Source organism: Chanodichthys erythropterus, chromosome 10 (genome assembly GCF_024489055.1).
Source record: "Chanodichthys erythropterus isolate Z2021 chromosome 10, ASM2448905v1, whole genome shotgun sequence".
Lineage (NCBI taxonomy): Eukaryota > Metazoa > Chordata > Actinopteri > Cypriniformes > Xenocyprididae > Chanodichthys > Chanodichthys erythropterus.
The window spans coordinates 17,742,362-17,758,879 of NC_090230.1; the positions used below are offsets into that span (position 1 = coordinate 17,742,362).

General features: G+C 35.3%; 1 protein-coding gene across 2 annotated transcripts; it reads left to right on the plus strand.

Moving 5' to 3' along the window:
* Positions 1-402: 402 nt before the first annotated feature.
* Positions 403-15,716, plus strand: mcoln2 (mucolipin TRP cation channel 2). Of its 2 annotated transcripts, none has more exons than XM_067396341.1 (14): positions 403-506; positions 1,334-1,493; positions 2,858-3,031; positions 5,876-6,029; positions 6,117-6,195; positions 6,283-6,379; positions 6,766-6,865; positions 6,982-7,094; positions 7,262-7,411; positions 8,320-8,421; positions 8,526-8,648; positions 9,096-9,302; positions 10,630-10,769; positions 13,920-15,716. In XM_067396341.1, the coding sequence occupies exons 1-14, from the start codon at positions 457-459 to the stop codon at positions 13,954-13,956; spliced, it is 1,686 nt and encodes a 561-aa protein (XP_067252442.1). In that variant the 5' UTR covers positions 403-456; the 3' UTR covers positions 13,957-15,716. The 2 variants fall into 2 exon arrangements, with proteins under 2 accessions (XP_067252442.1, XP_067252443.1); XM_067396342.1 differs by having other exon boundaries at positions 425-506; positions 1,369-1,493.
* Positions 15,717-16,518: the final 802 nt, after the last annotated feature.

Consider the following 16,518-nt stretch of genomic DNA (forward strand, 5'->3'; position numbering starts at 1 on the left):
CGACCCGCTCCGTTTAGAATAAAACTTTTTCTCGAAGACTAATAAATCTCGAGTCTTCATCAACTGTTATATTTCTCAAATGTTATTTGTTTCTTTGTGTTTTTTTACTGAATGCACCTTTAAGATGACCTCGGACATAATGCTCCAGCTTGGAAAAACACTGGTAAAAAGGACATGTTTTTACCTTACCTTGTTCACTTAAAATGTGCCGAAGCGTATATGGTCTGTTTGTGTTTTAAATTGAGACTCCAAAGGTTCTCAATCGAAGCTTTGTGACGTTCCACATGTCAGTGACCAACTGAAAAGGTCACGCCCATCGGGAAACCTCCTCGCTCCTGATTGGTCGATGGCCGCTGTTGAACGTGTAACAGCTCTGACGTCAAACGCGAGGTTATTTAGTAATTTAGTGATCAAGGAGCGCTTGTGGTTGGGAAACGCGTTTTGATAACAGGTGGTATGGAAATGTCTGATAGGTACTGCCAAGGCGTCAGGGTTGACATGTCAAGGTAAGTTTGACAAAAGGTTTTATTGAAATCCTTATTTTGAATTATTTTGCATAAAGAAAAAAAAAAAACGCTTTAAATTCAAAAGTCGCTTTGTTTTAATGTAGGTGTAATAAAATGCATGACACCGCAGAATTTGAATGTGTGTTTTTGCAAAGAAATTACTTAAAAGCAAACTTTCTTGTGTTTTACTTCTAAAGTCAACATGTCAGTAACTTCACTGTCAGCGCTGCTGAGCAGACAAACAGAGCCTTGGACTTAAACCCTTGCTTTGGTAGTGTTTTTGCAATTGTTTATAAAGGCGCAGTTAAAATTTAAGAAACGTATATTGAGCAATTATTTTCCCCTCTCTTTCCGTTTTTTGTTCATTGGCCCCTTTCATCTTCCTCATCCTAAACAGAAGTTTGTCACATGCTTACTGTGTCACAAAGTTGATTTATCATCTCTTTGTGCTCATTTTTTTATTTATTTTTTTTGTAACATCACAAATCACACTTATCAAACTGCATATGCATGAGGATATGCAATGTTATCCACACATCTGAATAAGAAGTGTATATAATTTAACTTCTGAATATTATTATTATTATATAATATTTATAATATTTGTTGAATGTAACATTGTATAACAGTATACATGTTTGGACCATATCATTTTTATTTGTACTATTTTACATTGCAGAATAATATTGAATAATTAAAACTACTAAATAACCATGAATTAAAAAAAAAAAAAAATAAAACCTGCTTATCTATTTCATAAATGTAAAAAAAAATGTTTTCTGCAGAATTTAGCTTCAATCAGATAAATATTGTATATTTTAATATAGCGTCTCTACATCCATGTCCACTGATCCCATGACAGAGGAGATACTGAGAGATGACCTGAGGTTTTACTTCATGAGCCCTTGTGAGAAGTACAGAACACGGCGACAGTTACCATGGAAACTAGCAGTGCAAATTTTGAAAATATTCATGATTACACTCCAGGTATTTATAGGGTAATTACTTGCTTGCTTAAAGCTGAAATGTGTAATTGTGTGTTCTTTTTTCAAAAAATACTTTTGTATCCCAGCTTGATATGCGGAGACAAACCTAATTCAAATCAAAACACATTTCAATACCAACGAATACCAACCAGGGGTGCGTTTCCCAAAACCAACTAGTCGCAACTTCCATTGTTACCAACAGAAATCAATGAACTTGTGACCATAGTTGGCTAACTATGCTTTTGGGACCCCAGTCTAGCACAGCAACAGTGGCTCAACCAATTGTGCCAATTGGGGGCGTGGCTATCTGTTTGTTCGACTAATGGAGGGCAGGGGGAGTGGTCAGGAACCTGTTTGAAAACAGTCACTATTTTTGCAATTCCATTTGTTGAAGCTAGGGGTGCAGAAATTACACACTTCAGCTTTAAAGGAACACTCCACTTTTTTTGAAAATAGGCTCATTTTCCAGCTCCCCTAGAGTTAAACAGTTGAGTTTTACCGTTTTCGAATCCATTCAGCCGATCTCCGGTTCTGGCAGTACCACTTTTAGCATAGCTTAGCATAGTTCATTGAATCTGATTAGACCGTTAGCATCGCGCTTAAAAATGACCAAAGAGTTTTGATATTTTTCCTATTTAAAACTTGACTCTTCTGTAGTTACATTGTGTACTAAGACCGACGGAAAATGAAAAGTTGTGATTTTCTAGGCTGATATGGCTAGGAACTATACTCTCATTCAGGCGTAATAATCAAGGAACTTTGCTGCCGTTCCATGGCTGCAGCAGTGCAATGATATTAGGCAGCGCCCGTGAGCCCCTGCTTGCACAGGGAACGTGCCTTGCAACCATGGAGATGTTTGTGAGAGACGCTGCATAATATCATTGCGCCTGCTGCAGCCATGATACGGCAGCAAAGTTCCTTGATTATTACGCCTGAATGAGAGTATAGTTCCTAGCCATATCAGCCTAGAAAATCACAACTTTTCATTTTCTGCCGGTCTTAGTACACGATGTAACTACAGAAGAGTCAAGTTTTAAATAGGACTCTTTGGTCATTTTTAAGCGCGATGCTAACGGTCTAATCAGATTCAATGAACTATGCTAAGCTATGCTAAAAGTGGTACCGCCAGAACCGGAGATTGGCTGAATGGATTCGAAAACGGTAAAACTCAACTGTTTAACTATAGGGGAGTTGGAAAATGAGCCTATTTTCAAAAAAAGTGGAGTATTCCTTTAAATGTAAACATTCTCTGAACCTTTGAAGGATTTGTTATTATGTGACTAAATATAATAAGTTGTCTTAAAATAATTTCCTAAAAGAAGCCCAGCCAGAGTGAAAACATCTCCTCCTCTGTTTATTTCAAAGCTCATACTGTTTGGACTGAATAACCAGCTTGTGGTGTCCTACAAGGAGGAGAACCTGATGGCCTTTAAGAATTTGTTTCTTAGGGGCTACAGTGGTGTGGATGAGGATGACTACAGCATTGCTGTCTACACCAAACAGAATGTATATGATAGTTTATCCTATGTCGTAGATCAGGTTTGTATTTGCTTTTCATCCATCTTGCTTTTTTCTCCATGTCTGTTTTTTTTCTTTCCATCACTTTATTTGCATTGTAAAATGCAATTGCGTTTGTTGCGCTGGTCAGTTTTCTTTGTATTAAAGGGTTTAATAGTTCATCCAAAAATTATTTAATCACCCACAAGTTGGTCTTCTGCTGAACACAAAAGAAGATATTTCGAAGAATGTCGTTAATCAAACAGTAAAATTTTAATTTATGGGTGAACTATCCCTTTAAGGTGCATTCACGCCATGTCGGAATTACCGTAATTACCGTAATTACCAAATTCCGACTTGTGAAAAGCGGTCATGTCCTTGTAAAACTTGTAATTACAACTTGTAAACTCTGAAATTTCTGAGTGCTCTGACTTGTACCATGTGACCGCTGTGCTACAAGGTACAGATTCATTTTAGTGATGATACTGTTGCTATAGAAACGCACAATTCCGAGGACGTGAACCAGAGATGGGCTGCATCCGAAATCGCGTACTGTTGAGTAGGTACTACATTTGAATTTAAATTTACTTCACAACCGTTGAAAAAGTATGTTCTATATAGTACGAATGCATGAATGAATTCAGACATACTACATCCGCTATGTTTTTACTGTCCCATGACCTACCAGCGTCAGTTATGTCCCTTCAACTCCATTCACAAATCCTCTCCCGTTGCCTCATGGGATAGTAAAGTGTCCATCGTATGCACACTTCAGAATCTTGCCGGAAGTAGTAAGTCATCTGGGTACTTTTCGCCTACTGTTTTTAGAATACTTTGAATTCGGACATACTACTCTGTTCGCATACTGTTTTTCGCGCACTATATAGTAGAGAAGTATTCGATTTCGGACGCATCGATGCTGGCCTTATAATTGGGAGATATGAGGGTCTGTGGCTCTACAATTGGAGAAAGCATAACAGCTTGGACATGGATCACGTGTGCCTTGATAACCAATCAAATAACAGCCTTGACGTTATTGAATTTCGTTCAGAGTTGTGCAACAGTCAGTCACTGTTTGTGGATACCATAGAAATGAATGATAAGTGTCGTAAACTGAATCATACCTGTCTTGCAATTTTCCACGATTCTCTAATAATAGCATTTTTTTCTGTGTAAACTCTGAAAATAGATCAATCCAAAATGAAAGTTTAAGAGCAAACATGTTGAAGATTAGCGAACAGTCTGTCGATACATTAAATGATAAGCTATTGCCTCACAAAAACGGTTTATTCAGAATAGTAAAGCCTCTCCTCCATTGACATCCATTCAAAAAAACAGACTTGTCTCCTTCCCTGTTAGCATTAAAGGGATAGTTCACCCAAAAATGAAAATTTGATGTTTATCTGCTTACCCCCAGTACATCCAAGATGTAGGTGACTTTTTTTCTTCAGTCGAACGCAAATTATGATTTTTAACTGCAACCGCTGCTGTCTGTCAGTCAAATAATAGCAGTAGATGGGAACTTCGACTATAACAGTAAATAAAACTTGCTTAGACAAATCAAAATTAAAACCTGCGGCTCGTGACGACACATTAATGTCCTAAGACACGAAACGATCGGTTTGTGCGAGAAACCGAACATTATTTATATAATTTTTACCTCTAATACACCACTATGTCCAACTTCGTTCAGCTTCCGGTTAGTGAGTCAAAAAACGCGTTGTGATGACGGAAGTGATGTCTCGCCCATATACTTCAATGAGCGCGAGACATCACTTCCGTTGTCAGAGCGCGATCAGACCTCAATAGCCGGAAGCTGAATGAAGTTGGACATAGTGGTGTATTAGAGGTAAAAAATTATATAAATACTGTTCGGTTTCTCGCACAAACCGATCGTTTCGTGTCTTAGGACATCAATGTGCCGTCACGAGCCGCAGGTTTTTTTCAAGGTCGAATTTGCGTTCGACTGAAGAAAAAAAGTCACCTACATCTTGGATGCCCTGGGGGTAAGCAGATAAACATCAAATTTTCATTTTTGTGTGAACTATCCCTTTAACAGGCGTTACACTTTTTTCAGCTAAGGTTGCAGGCTTGCCTTCAATTGGCTTTGGCATGAACCGCTCTGGGGTGCGTTTCCCGAAAGCATCGTTGGTGAACCATGATCCCATTGAACTCTAATGGTAATGACAGAACTTGCAACTATAGTTCGCTTCAGGAAACGCACCCCTGAGTAGAACTACACGTGTTGTTATGGTAATTGACCCTTCACCAGGAGTTTGATTGACAGGCGATCTAACCAATCATAACACTGAATCCGCCATTTTGTCCGACAAAGCAGTCAGGGGAGTTAGTAGGTTAACCTCAGTGAACTTGAACTTGAAAAATGGTGTGTACTGACATATTTCCGTGGTTGAAACAACATTCCTTCTGATGTTCATTCATGTTTATTTGATGCTATAAATGAACTAGTAGGAAGAGATTATCGGTTCACGAGCCGCTTGAACTGAGGGACTGCAGCGATCCGTCAAGACACATTAAAGAGCCACAAAACGGTATTTATTGATAAAATTTTCTTAAAAATTACCAAATTTGAAATTTGAGACTTTGTTTCATATCAAAAGTAACCTGTCCTGTCTTGTCTGTCGATGTGTTGTCAGTGCCCTCTTTGCTCTGCAATGAATTTTTCACTGCGTGAGAACGTGATGTGTGGTGTTAGTGCGGCATGGCTTGTCGGACTTAGCAACAGTAACTAAAGGGGGGGGGGGTCTTTGTGAGCGGTCAATTACGACATGGTGTGAGTGCAGTATTATACTGACACCTAGTGGTTTGGATGTAATAATCTAAAGATAAAATTTACTCATTATAACTTTTATCTGTCTTCAACAGTATTCACAGTTACGAAACCTGTCTGTAGGACCTGTTAGTTATGCTGAGGAAAATGATACGTTTCTGCCCATGATTATCTGTAAGAAGAGCTACACGAGAGGCAGCGTGGAACCGCCTAAGGAATCCTACGATATTGATGCCCAGCTTGAAACAGGTTGCACATTTTACAGAAAAATGTAAAAATATAGTAGGCTATAAATCATATGTTTGCGCCTAAACTGTACATTTTTGTCTTTTCCAGTTTGCTTGGCTCTTGATCCAGAGTCTGCTACAACATGGAGAATGAGCAACGCTTCATTTTTTGAGTTGGACTTTTATAGGTTGGTAAACCTAAATTATATAATCAAAACATTTAAACAATTTATCACGTAATGTTTCAATGGCTCATGGTTTTGTTTGAAATACAGGCTTGTTGATATTGAGATCACTTTTGCGCTCAAAGGAATCAATTTGCAAACTGTTCGTTCGCATGAGCTGCCTGACTGTTACACGTTTTTTGTGAAGGTAAGGTCCATTTTGGGATCTTAAAAAGGACCTATTATGCCCCTTTTTTTTCACGTTTTCATCTTTCTTTAGTGTGTAATGTTGCTGTTTGACCAATCACAACACACTGTTGCAGCCGGCCAATCAGAGCACATTGTGCTTTTTTAGAAGGAGGAGCTTCATAGAAACTGGAACTAAAGAGAGTGTTACTGATAGACTGGGAAAAAAGGTGCTGCAACAATGTCAAATATGAATAAAAAAAGTGTTTTTGGAATATTCAAGGATGAAAACCTATTCTAGTAGACCCCAAAAACAAGAATTTGTAAAAGGGCATAATAGGTCATCTATAAAAAATATTATCTATCTTATATTGTATTACTGATTAAATCCATTTGGATTCTTTGCAGATTGTATTTGATAACAGTTGCCATAGCGGGAAGGTGAAACTGACTCTTGATTTTGATGATGTTAGTAGTGTGTGCAAAAACTGGAATATTTCAGGAACTGGTATGTGAAAAATCATCAACTACATTGAATGCTTATGGTCAATAATTAATTGTAACAAGTCTTTAAGGTTATGAAAGGCATGTGGACTTCAGATGGTTTGCTATTGTCTTTTTCAGCTCAGAAGAACACACACTACCTCCTGATCTTTGATGGCTTTGTTATTGTAGTCTGTGTGATCTCTGCAGTGCTCTGCACACGTTCCATTATACTTGCAGTAAAGTTACTTCAGGTAAAAACCTGCTTGTAAATCTGTATATTACTGAATACCGATACATCAACATTTTTATAGTTATTTTTGATGTTCTGTCATAGTGACTCAATGTGAACTCATGTTGTTCTGATATTTTTGTGCCCTGTCAGTGTTTCCTTCATGTATCACTTCCTCTCTCTCTGCAGCGGTTTTCTAGCTTCTGTCTTGAGAATTATAATCATAAAGTGTGTGAAGATGACCAGAGGGAGTTCTTAAACGGCTGGTACATCTTGGTTATCATCAGTGATGTTTTGGCCATCATTGGATCCATACTAAAAATGGAAATACAGGCTAAGGTGCTTTTTGTTTTTTGTTTTTTTGTTTTTTTGCTGAAGCATTAGATCACCAATCTGAAATGTTGCAAAAAAATATTGCATTTCCTCCAAAAAATGCTGATTGTAACAGATATTATGAGTTTGTCTTTGTGTGCATTTACCCTCCAAGAAATTGTATTTCCATCCATTCACTTTAAATGGTTTATTTATTTAGATTGTTTTGGAAAGCTAATTTAAATTTGGAAAGAAAATGTGCTTAATTTTCATGAAAATTATTTGATTTGAGTTTTGTTAGCTAGAAAACCTTTAAACAAACACTTTAAAATGTTATGTTTTATATTAGTTTTAATTTATTTATTTAAAATGATTTTTGCAAAGTACATTTGGAGGGGAAATGTGCTTAATTTTCATAAAAATCGCTTGATTTTGGGTGTGAAATATTAGTATATTTATTATTTTAATTAATTTGTTTGTTTAATTTAAACTATTTAAAATGATTTTTTTGCAAAGTACATTTGGATGGGAAATGTTTAATTTTCATAATCATTTGATTTTTTTTTGGTGTGAAATAGTATTTTTTTTTTGGGTTTTATTTATTTACATCAAATTATTTATATTGTAAGGTAATTTAAATTTGGGGGGAGGGTGGTATTTGCTTAATTTTCATAATTAAAGTAATTTGATTTCTCTTTCTTAGTTAGTTGGAAACTTGAAAAAAATATTACAAAAAGTTAATATTGCACAGATTTTGCAGTTCTGAGTTCTTGAGAGACACACACTTCTATGGACTTTGTGTCTGTGCTGTAGTAGAGTGATTTAAGGCATGGCAATTAAACTATTTTTATGTAATGTTTACTTTGCAGGGAAGAGCAAGTTTGGCCTACGTTTACAATGCTAATAAAGTCATCCCCGTTGATTTTCCCTTCCAGAGTATGACCAACTATGATGTCTGCAGTATCTTCCTGGGAACATCTACTCTAATGGTCTGGGTGGGCGTCATAAGGTATCTTGGATACTTCGAAAAATACAATGTAAGTCAAACTGTGCAAAATCACTTACAACACTACTGTAAATATAATATCAAGGTTGCCAAGTGCATGTGTTTTATTGACCACAAGTTTTTGTGACAACACAGGTGCTTATCCTCACTATGCGAGCAGCCTTACCAAAGGTCTTGCGCTTCTGCTGCTGTGCAGGCATGATCTACCTAGGCTACACCTTCTGTGGATGGATTGTTCTAGGACCTTACCACGAGAAGGTACCAACAGAAAGTCAATAAATTAATAAAGTAAATAAATAGATTAAAATACCCATTCTGTAATTGCTTGTAGTTTGACTTGTATACTGGTGAAATATGGATGTACTGTGCAATGATTTGAGATTTGTAGTCTTTCTTATGAACAGTAGATGGCAGTACATGTGGGCTTATATGTTTAAAGAGCCATCTATTTAATAAATAATATATACATGTATTAAATATTAAATATATAATACTAATATGATATATTTAATAAATAAATAAAAATAATAAAATTGATAAAAAGTTTATATATGTACTTATGTTATATATATATATCTATAACAATAATAAATTAATTGATTAATTTTTTCCCACTGCCACCTGTCAGTATTTCGCACTGATCTCATGCACATTTCCTCCAATTGTCTTCTCCCTTGCATCTCCTTCTCTTCATATGTGGGTCAGTTTGAAGGTCTGAGTCGTGTGGCAGAGTGTCTCTTCTCTCTAGTCAACGGGGACGACATGTTCCCTACGTTTGCGGACTTTGAGCAAAAGAACACAATGGTGTGGCTGTTCAGTCGAGCCTATCTCTACTCGTTCATCTCCCTCTTCATCTACATGGTGCTCAGTCTCTTCATCGCCCTCATCACAGATGCTTACGAGACCATCAAGGTAATGATGATTATACCAAATAAATTTAACATGCGTACCAATTCGCATACATATTCACAATGAAATTCCTAAAGAAATTGAATTTAGTGGTTGAAGGAAGAGGCCTTATTAGTGATATATTAATATTGTAATATAATATACAGTATTTTATTAATTTAATAAATTAGCATATTATATTAAAGGCTTATATTAAGCACTTTATACATTAAAATATGTATATTTATTTATTAGTTTATTTATTTTAGATGTTGAAGAGGCCCATTAGTGATTATCAAATTACTGTCTGTGAGTTTTTAAAAATTGCAGGTTATTCTCTTCACACAAAAAATGGAAACTGTCATCATTTAATCATATCTTTCCAACCTCTTTTTTTTGTATGAGAACAAATAAAATGAAGGGAAAAAAAGAAAACAGATCTTAGACAAAACGTCCTAGCTTCTCCATATAAGGACAGAAAATTTGTTTTCTTTGGGCTTTTTGATGTTTGGTTTTGTTTGCTTTGTTTTGTTTGGTTTGGTTTTGTGTTGCTTTTTTTGCATTGCTTTTTTTGTTTTGTTTTTGTTTTGCTTTGCTTTTGTTTTGTACGGAAGAGGATTAGGGCCAAGCAATAATAAAAAATAAAACCTCTCGAGATTAAAGTTGTTACATTTCGAGAAAAAAAGTCGAGATAAAATGTTGAGAATAAAGTCATTAAATAACTAGAAAAAATAACGTGAAAAAAATTATGAGAACAAATTCATAATTTAACAAATTTGTTCTCGTAATTTAACGACTTCTTTCTCATAATTTAATGACTTTATTTTCAACATTTTATCTCGACTTTTTTTCTCAATTTAACAACATTTTTCTCATAATTTAACAAATTTGTTCTCGTAATCTAACGTTTTTCTCGTAATTATAATAAATTTGTTCTCAACATTTTATCTCGACTTTTCTTGAAATTTAACAAGTTTTTTCTCGTAATTTAATGAGTTTATTCTCAACATTTTATTTAGACTTTTTTTCTCGAAATTTAACGAGTTTTTTCTTGAAATTTAACAACATCTCGAGATGGTTTTATTTTTTTAGTATTGCTTGGCCCTAATCCTCTACCGTAGTTTTGCTTTTATACCACCAGAATTTTAAGTTTAGTTTTTCACCAATAAATACATAAATAAATAAAAATAAAACTGAGTCCGAACAACATAGTGAGTAAATAGTGGCATTTACTTTTCTCGCTAAACTTTCCTTTAATTGAATATATATTCATAACACAGTAAAAATCAACAAGCAAAGCCATGCTATACTTGTATGTAGTGCTTCATATCAACTTCTCCATTTTGCCTAGGGTTACCAAACAACAGGCTTCCCCATGACAGAGCTCCAGAGGTTTCTGATGGAGCAGAAGGAAGGCTTCCTCCTCCAGGGGCAGGAGTGTGGTGAAGTCGAGAACGTCCACCCATCTGTTATGCTGTGTTGCTGCAAAAGGTACAGTATATAATCCCAGACATCAGCTGCAGTGCAGCAGTGTTTCCTCCAGAGCTGAGGTCAGCCCACTATGGCATGAGAAATGGAATTAGTGGTGGGAGAGAAAGACAGACACACCCAGTAAAGTGCTGATTACAGAGAAATGTGCTCTGTAGAAAAAAAGACAGCTTCCCCTTGCTTTGCAGGAATGATAAACAAATGAGAGTTTAGATTCTCATTCCATGATGCCCATTATTGTTCTGCGCTTCTTTTCCTCTGGTGAATTGTGCCAGAGCTTTTTGTCCTGTAAGTCTCTAGCTGTTTTGGGTTGCAATGTGACAAAACGTGAAACTGATCTCCACACGGAGCACTCATTGTTTGCTTGAGTGTCGGATGCGAGGGGAAGCCCAGCTATAATTTGATGCTAGTCTAAGTATCAGATTAAAAGCCACTTATGCTGCACTGAGTGGATTTTGGGATTGAATTGGGTTTTGTATGATCTCTTTAGATTAGATCAACTGGTGTTCCTGCTCTTGCTCCTGGTCTTTAAATATATATTTTTGTGTTTCCATTTGCTCAAATAGCATAAGAAAAACTCCAAAATAGCGTTTTACAACTTTCATAAATACGAAAAAAATAGAGAGCGATTGATAACGGCTGTCAGAAGAGAGAAGATGTCATTTTTACTGTCACTCCCATAGCTGCTGTATTAGAAACACCCTCACAGCAGTGTTAACTAGGTTTTGGTAATTTGATGCAATGGTAATATAATACGAAGTATAGTGTTATAATTGTATACATTAAAAAATGAAAATATAAAAAACTTTGCAGGATTTACGATATTGATGACCGTATCATCCCAGTCTGTGAAAAGGGTCTATAGCTGTGTTTATTCACGATAAAACACGGCTATGACCACTTCACCCAACGGTTCCTTAGCAACGTAAACTGTGTGCTCTCAATTGATATTGTTCATTCTTATGTAGAAGAGTGTTGTGAGAAAAAGATTGAGTGAGTTTATTACATAGACTGTAAAAAAAGATGGACGACGCGACGTCGCTTCCTTCCATTGTAATGAACTGAAGCCAAAATGGCCGACCGAATGGGCGCTGACATGTTACGCAATACGTAAGTTTGGAGCCTGGGCATGCGCAGAAGGAACCGTCAGTGGAGCCGGAGGCGGAGTCGCGATATCAAACTTCCGCCCAGACGACTGCGTCATCATTCATGTATTTTAAATAGACTATAAAAATTATATACAATTTAAAATTCTACCTATAAAATAATAGGCTATTCTATTTCTAGAGCAATAATACTTTTAAAACAGCAAATTCAGTAGATAAAATCAATATAATATGCCACTAGAAACAACTCTAAATCGTCAGAAACGGTCCTGCCATTTTAAATCAAGTTCAACTAACGTTACAGGAGATCGATTGCTGTAATTAGAGTAGGCTATCATTAGTTTTGTCCTGCTAATTATTATTTTATACCCATAAAAATAATAAGTAACTGCCAGATAACGATCACCTGCTTTTTCCCGACATTGTTAACATTAGGTGTGTTATCTTAACTAATAACATTTATTAATTAGCTTATAACACCCATATTTAATGTTACAGAAAAAGGTTCAGTGATCCGTCAGATCCTGTAGGTCGGTTAGTACAGTTTACTGCTGAACAACTCATTTTGTTGGTGTTAAATAACAAAGAAATCGAAAATTAACAGTTAGTTAATACATCTTCAATCTCCCCTCGAAGCTCCGACAGTCCTCAGACAAGCTGAGCTGTCAATCAAGTTCGAATCATGACGACACGCCCCGTTTTTATAGCATCAAATTGCTAGCTAAAATCTAAATCATCACAAAAACGAACAATTGAATATATATCAGTGTGATAACAACTACCTTAAATGACCAAAACCATTTTTCATAAAGTTTTATTTGAAGCAGAATTTATTTTTAAGTTTTCACTGAAGTCTCATTCGACTGCATTGAGAGGGCGGGGTTTATGACCTGTACTGCATCCAGCCTCCAGGGGGCGATCAAAGAGTCCGTGGCTTCACTTTTCAGAACGTATGAGACACACCCGGGTTTATTACCTGCATTCAGATGTAGCATTTTCCCTCAGGTCAGTTCTATGTACATAATAAAACATCTATTTAAATGTCCGATGTATTATCTTGTCCTTTTAACAGTTGAGGGGTTTTCCCGTGACTGACAGCGCTAGTCAAAACATTTGACGGCTGTGTCTTGTTCCGTGTTTACAACAATTCAGCCTTTTCAATGTAAAAGTCTTCACTACTGACTGACACACTCTTAAAGACAGTCTTTGTCGCCATCTAATGGCGTAATAATGTAACTTCTGTCGCTGTTCAGGGACTATTTTTTCTGGCGGAAGGAAGGCTTTTATTGAAAGTTTCCTTCATGAAAGTTGCATTGATACTGTACATATTTCTGGCTTGAATATTTGTATTGTGTGGTAACCGTTTTATAAAAGCAATAAGGTACAGGAGGCTGTCCTGTATCATGAATAAGTCACGGCTGTTAGGCATGACGTGAAGCAGAGTACACAGCACAGCCTTGCATTGCTTGCATATATATACACAAATACACACACTCACCAAGGCTGCATTTATATGATTGATCAAAAATACAGTAAAATTTTTTTATTCCTGTAAAGCTAAATTTTCAGCATCATTACTCCAGTCTTCAGTGTCACATGATACTTCAGAAATCATTCTGATATACTGATTTGGTGCTCATGAAACATGTTCAAAACATTTTTGCAGAAACCATGATGCATATTTTTCAGGATTCTTTGATGCTTTCAAAGAAAGTAAAAAAAAAACAGCATTTATTTGAAATGGAAATCTTTTGTACTGTCACTTTTGATCAATTTAATGTGTTTTTGCTGAATAAAAGTATTAACAAACCAACTTTTTGAAGTCCTACAGGGACTTTACCTAAAGAATTTACCTAATATGACATGAAACTAGCAAATTTCGCTTTAAGTTTCTTTAGGAATGTTTACTTTCACTTCCTTTGAAAACTGCAACCAAACAACCAAATCAAAGACAACAATAACTGTTTCAAAGACTGTTCATGAACACCTACCAGCAAATATATGGAATGGCAACTCACATTATGCTTAATTTGTGCCCTTTTTGCAGGGTTCCAAAAGACGACACCATGGTTCTCATTACCTGATTGCTGCGAATGATACAGCGTTGAATCTACTGAAAACTGCAGTGGATTTGCCACTTAATCAGGGAAAGATTGTGTGAACATGTTTACCGCTCCATGTACATGGTTCATGTACTGCACAGGAAGCAAGAGCTTAGTGCCAATTTCATTAGAAACCGGTAAGACTTGCATTAGCAAACGGGTACATGCCGAATCATATCTGCCAAAGTGCATTACAATGCAATTAAGAGCAAAAAAGAGGGTCAAATGGCAAACACAAAAGATGTTTGATGCATCTTGATGCGCCATCTGTAAAATTATCCCCATTAAATGTTGTAAACTAGAGGAAATATCTTTTATGATATTATTATTATTATTATTATGTGTCGTCTGGATTGTCTGCCCATGTTTTACATTAGAGAATCACTTCAAATTACACATTTGTGTTGGTTTTTTATATCAGCCCTTTTGCATGTTTCCTCAAAGGCATTTAGAACATTTGCAATCACATAGTTTGAAGATAAAGTCTCTCGATATTGTGCTTCAGATATGTGAAGTACGTAAGGAGTGATGTGTATGCGCAAGACTAGAGTTCTTAGAATGCATTGTTCACTCTCATAGCTGAGGTTTTGTCTTTCTGGAAATGATTTATGATGCGAATCACATCTCATAATGACTATCATCCACCAATTAACAGGGAAGGCAGGCGTAGGAAGTTCCTACGTGAGTTGCTTAGTAGATAGTTGCTCACTGAAGGACCTGGGGTGAGAGAATGAAAGATAATAAAAGAACATTTTGTATTTGCAAACTAAAAGAGGCCCTTTTATGTGTGTGTTGTGTGTTTTTCTTGTTTGGATTTCATTGTTGGCTTAGATATTATATCATGCTAAAATGCCACCTAGAAACATGGTGACATGTTTTTGGGCTGTTAAAAGAGAGAGTTTTGCACAAGGTGCTTTTTGACCTTAAAAAACAATTAAATCAGAAGTGCTTGGTTTCTAGGATGATGGCTTCACTTCTTCTTTTTAAAAGAAATGAAACACAATTCCAAACCAGATATGAAATCTGTAATTTACCTGGTCTACTTGCCCAGATACTGATTTTTTTTTTTTTTTTTTTACATTTATTGTCTTTTATTTGTATATTTAATTTAATTAATTAATTTTTTTTTTTTTTTTTTGCAGAACATCAAATATTTATGTATGTTTACAATAATTTTCAATGGACTGGATGACTAGTTGACTATAAATAATAAATAGATAGTACTTTGATAAATGTTCATACGCACAATACATTAGAAAGGCGTCTTTTCTTGTTTATATATTAAATGATCAAGTCCAAGATATTGAGTAACAGGGTAAATGGTAACACTTCATTTTACAGTTTTACACGTTACATAGTAATAACAGTAAATTATACTTAATTACAAGCAACTAATCGTAAACCAAACCCTAACCCTATAGTAATCAGTGTTTGGGGTAACGCATTAGAAGTTATGTAATCAGATTACTTTTTTTAAAGTAACTAGTAAAGTAAAAACCTTTTACAATAAAATATCTGAGTTACTTTTTCAAACCCAAGTTACTTTGTTTTCCTATTTATTGACTACTTCATTTTTTTACTGCTGTAACACTACTTTCCATAAAAATAACTAGTTACCTTTTCTACAGAGTAACACAATATTGTAACACATTACATTTGAGTAAGTACTGTACATGTTGTCATGTTGTTAATTAATATTACTCTGTACTTAAATTTATAATTACACTGTAATAAGGGCACCCTAAAATAGTGTACCCACATAAATTAAGTCTTTATCAATGTTGTTTTTTATTATTTGTTTGTTTTTTTTCTTCCAAAAAAACAATCAATCCGAAGGGTTTGGTATCACTTCTTCTTTCTATAAGAAATGAAACTCAACCCCAAACCAGACACGAAATCTGTAATTTACCTGTGGCCTGTTGCATGAAGCTAGTTGAACAAACTGAGTTTCAGAGTAGATTTGGAGTTGACAAATCCACATAAATACAACCTGGTTTAGATCAGGATCAACTGTTGCACAACGTTCGGTACACTCAAAAAAATAACTCATTGGATGAACTCAATTTAATTGAGGACAGGTTTTCCATCCAATAAATATGTGTGACCCCCAACTCAAAAAAAGACAAATTCATGCAATGAAATGTAATTGAGTTGGTCCAACTTAATTTTATTAAATACAGTTTAAATTAAATTGATTAATTTATAAATATATATAATTGTCCAACAATTGTACCTTTTGTCCAAAATAAATAATTTAGTTGGACACAAAACTTGGTTGAACTTGGTTGAGATGTTTTTATTTAAAAGTCATAAAAACAGGTATAAAACAGTTATTTACTGTAAAACAACAACAATATTAAAAACAATGGAAATATGCACTAGCTCTCAGTGGTCAATATAAAAAATAAACATTTGCTGTTTAGTAATGAATTATTGCATTCATAACTTTGAAATATTAATTAACCATTTAAACATTCATTTAGCCAACGTTTTTATCCATAGCAACTTAGAAATAAGGAACAATTCATCTTAAGGAGACAATGA

Bases quoted from the DNA above. Each gene is read 5' to 3' on its own strand.
- mcoln2 (XM_067396341.1), top strand. From the start codon at position 457: ATGGAAATGTCTGATAGGTACTGCCAAGGCGTCAGGGTTGACATGTCA. The intron at 6,030-6,116 runs GTTGCACATTTT...TGTCTTTTCCAG, and splicing joins TGATGCCCAGCTTGAAACAG to TTTGCTTGGCTCTTGATCCA. The intron at 7,095-7,261 runs GTAAAAACCTGC...CTCTCTCTGCAG, and splicing joins TTGCAGTAAAGTTACTTCAG to CGGTTTTCTAGCTTCTGTCT.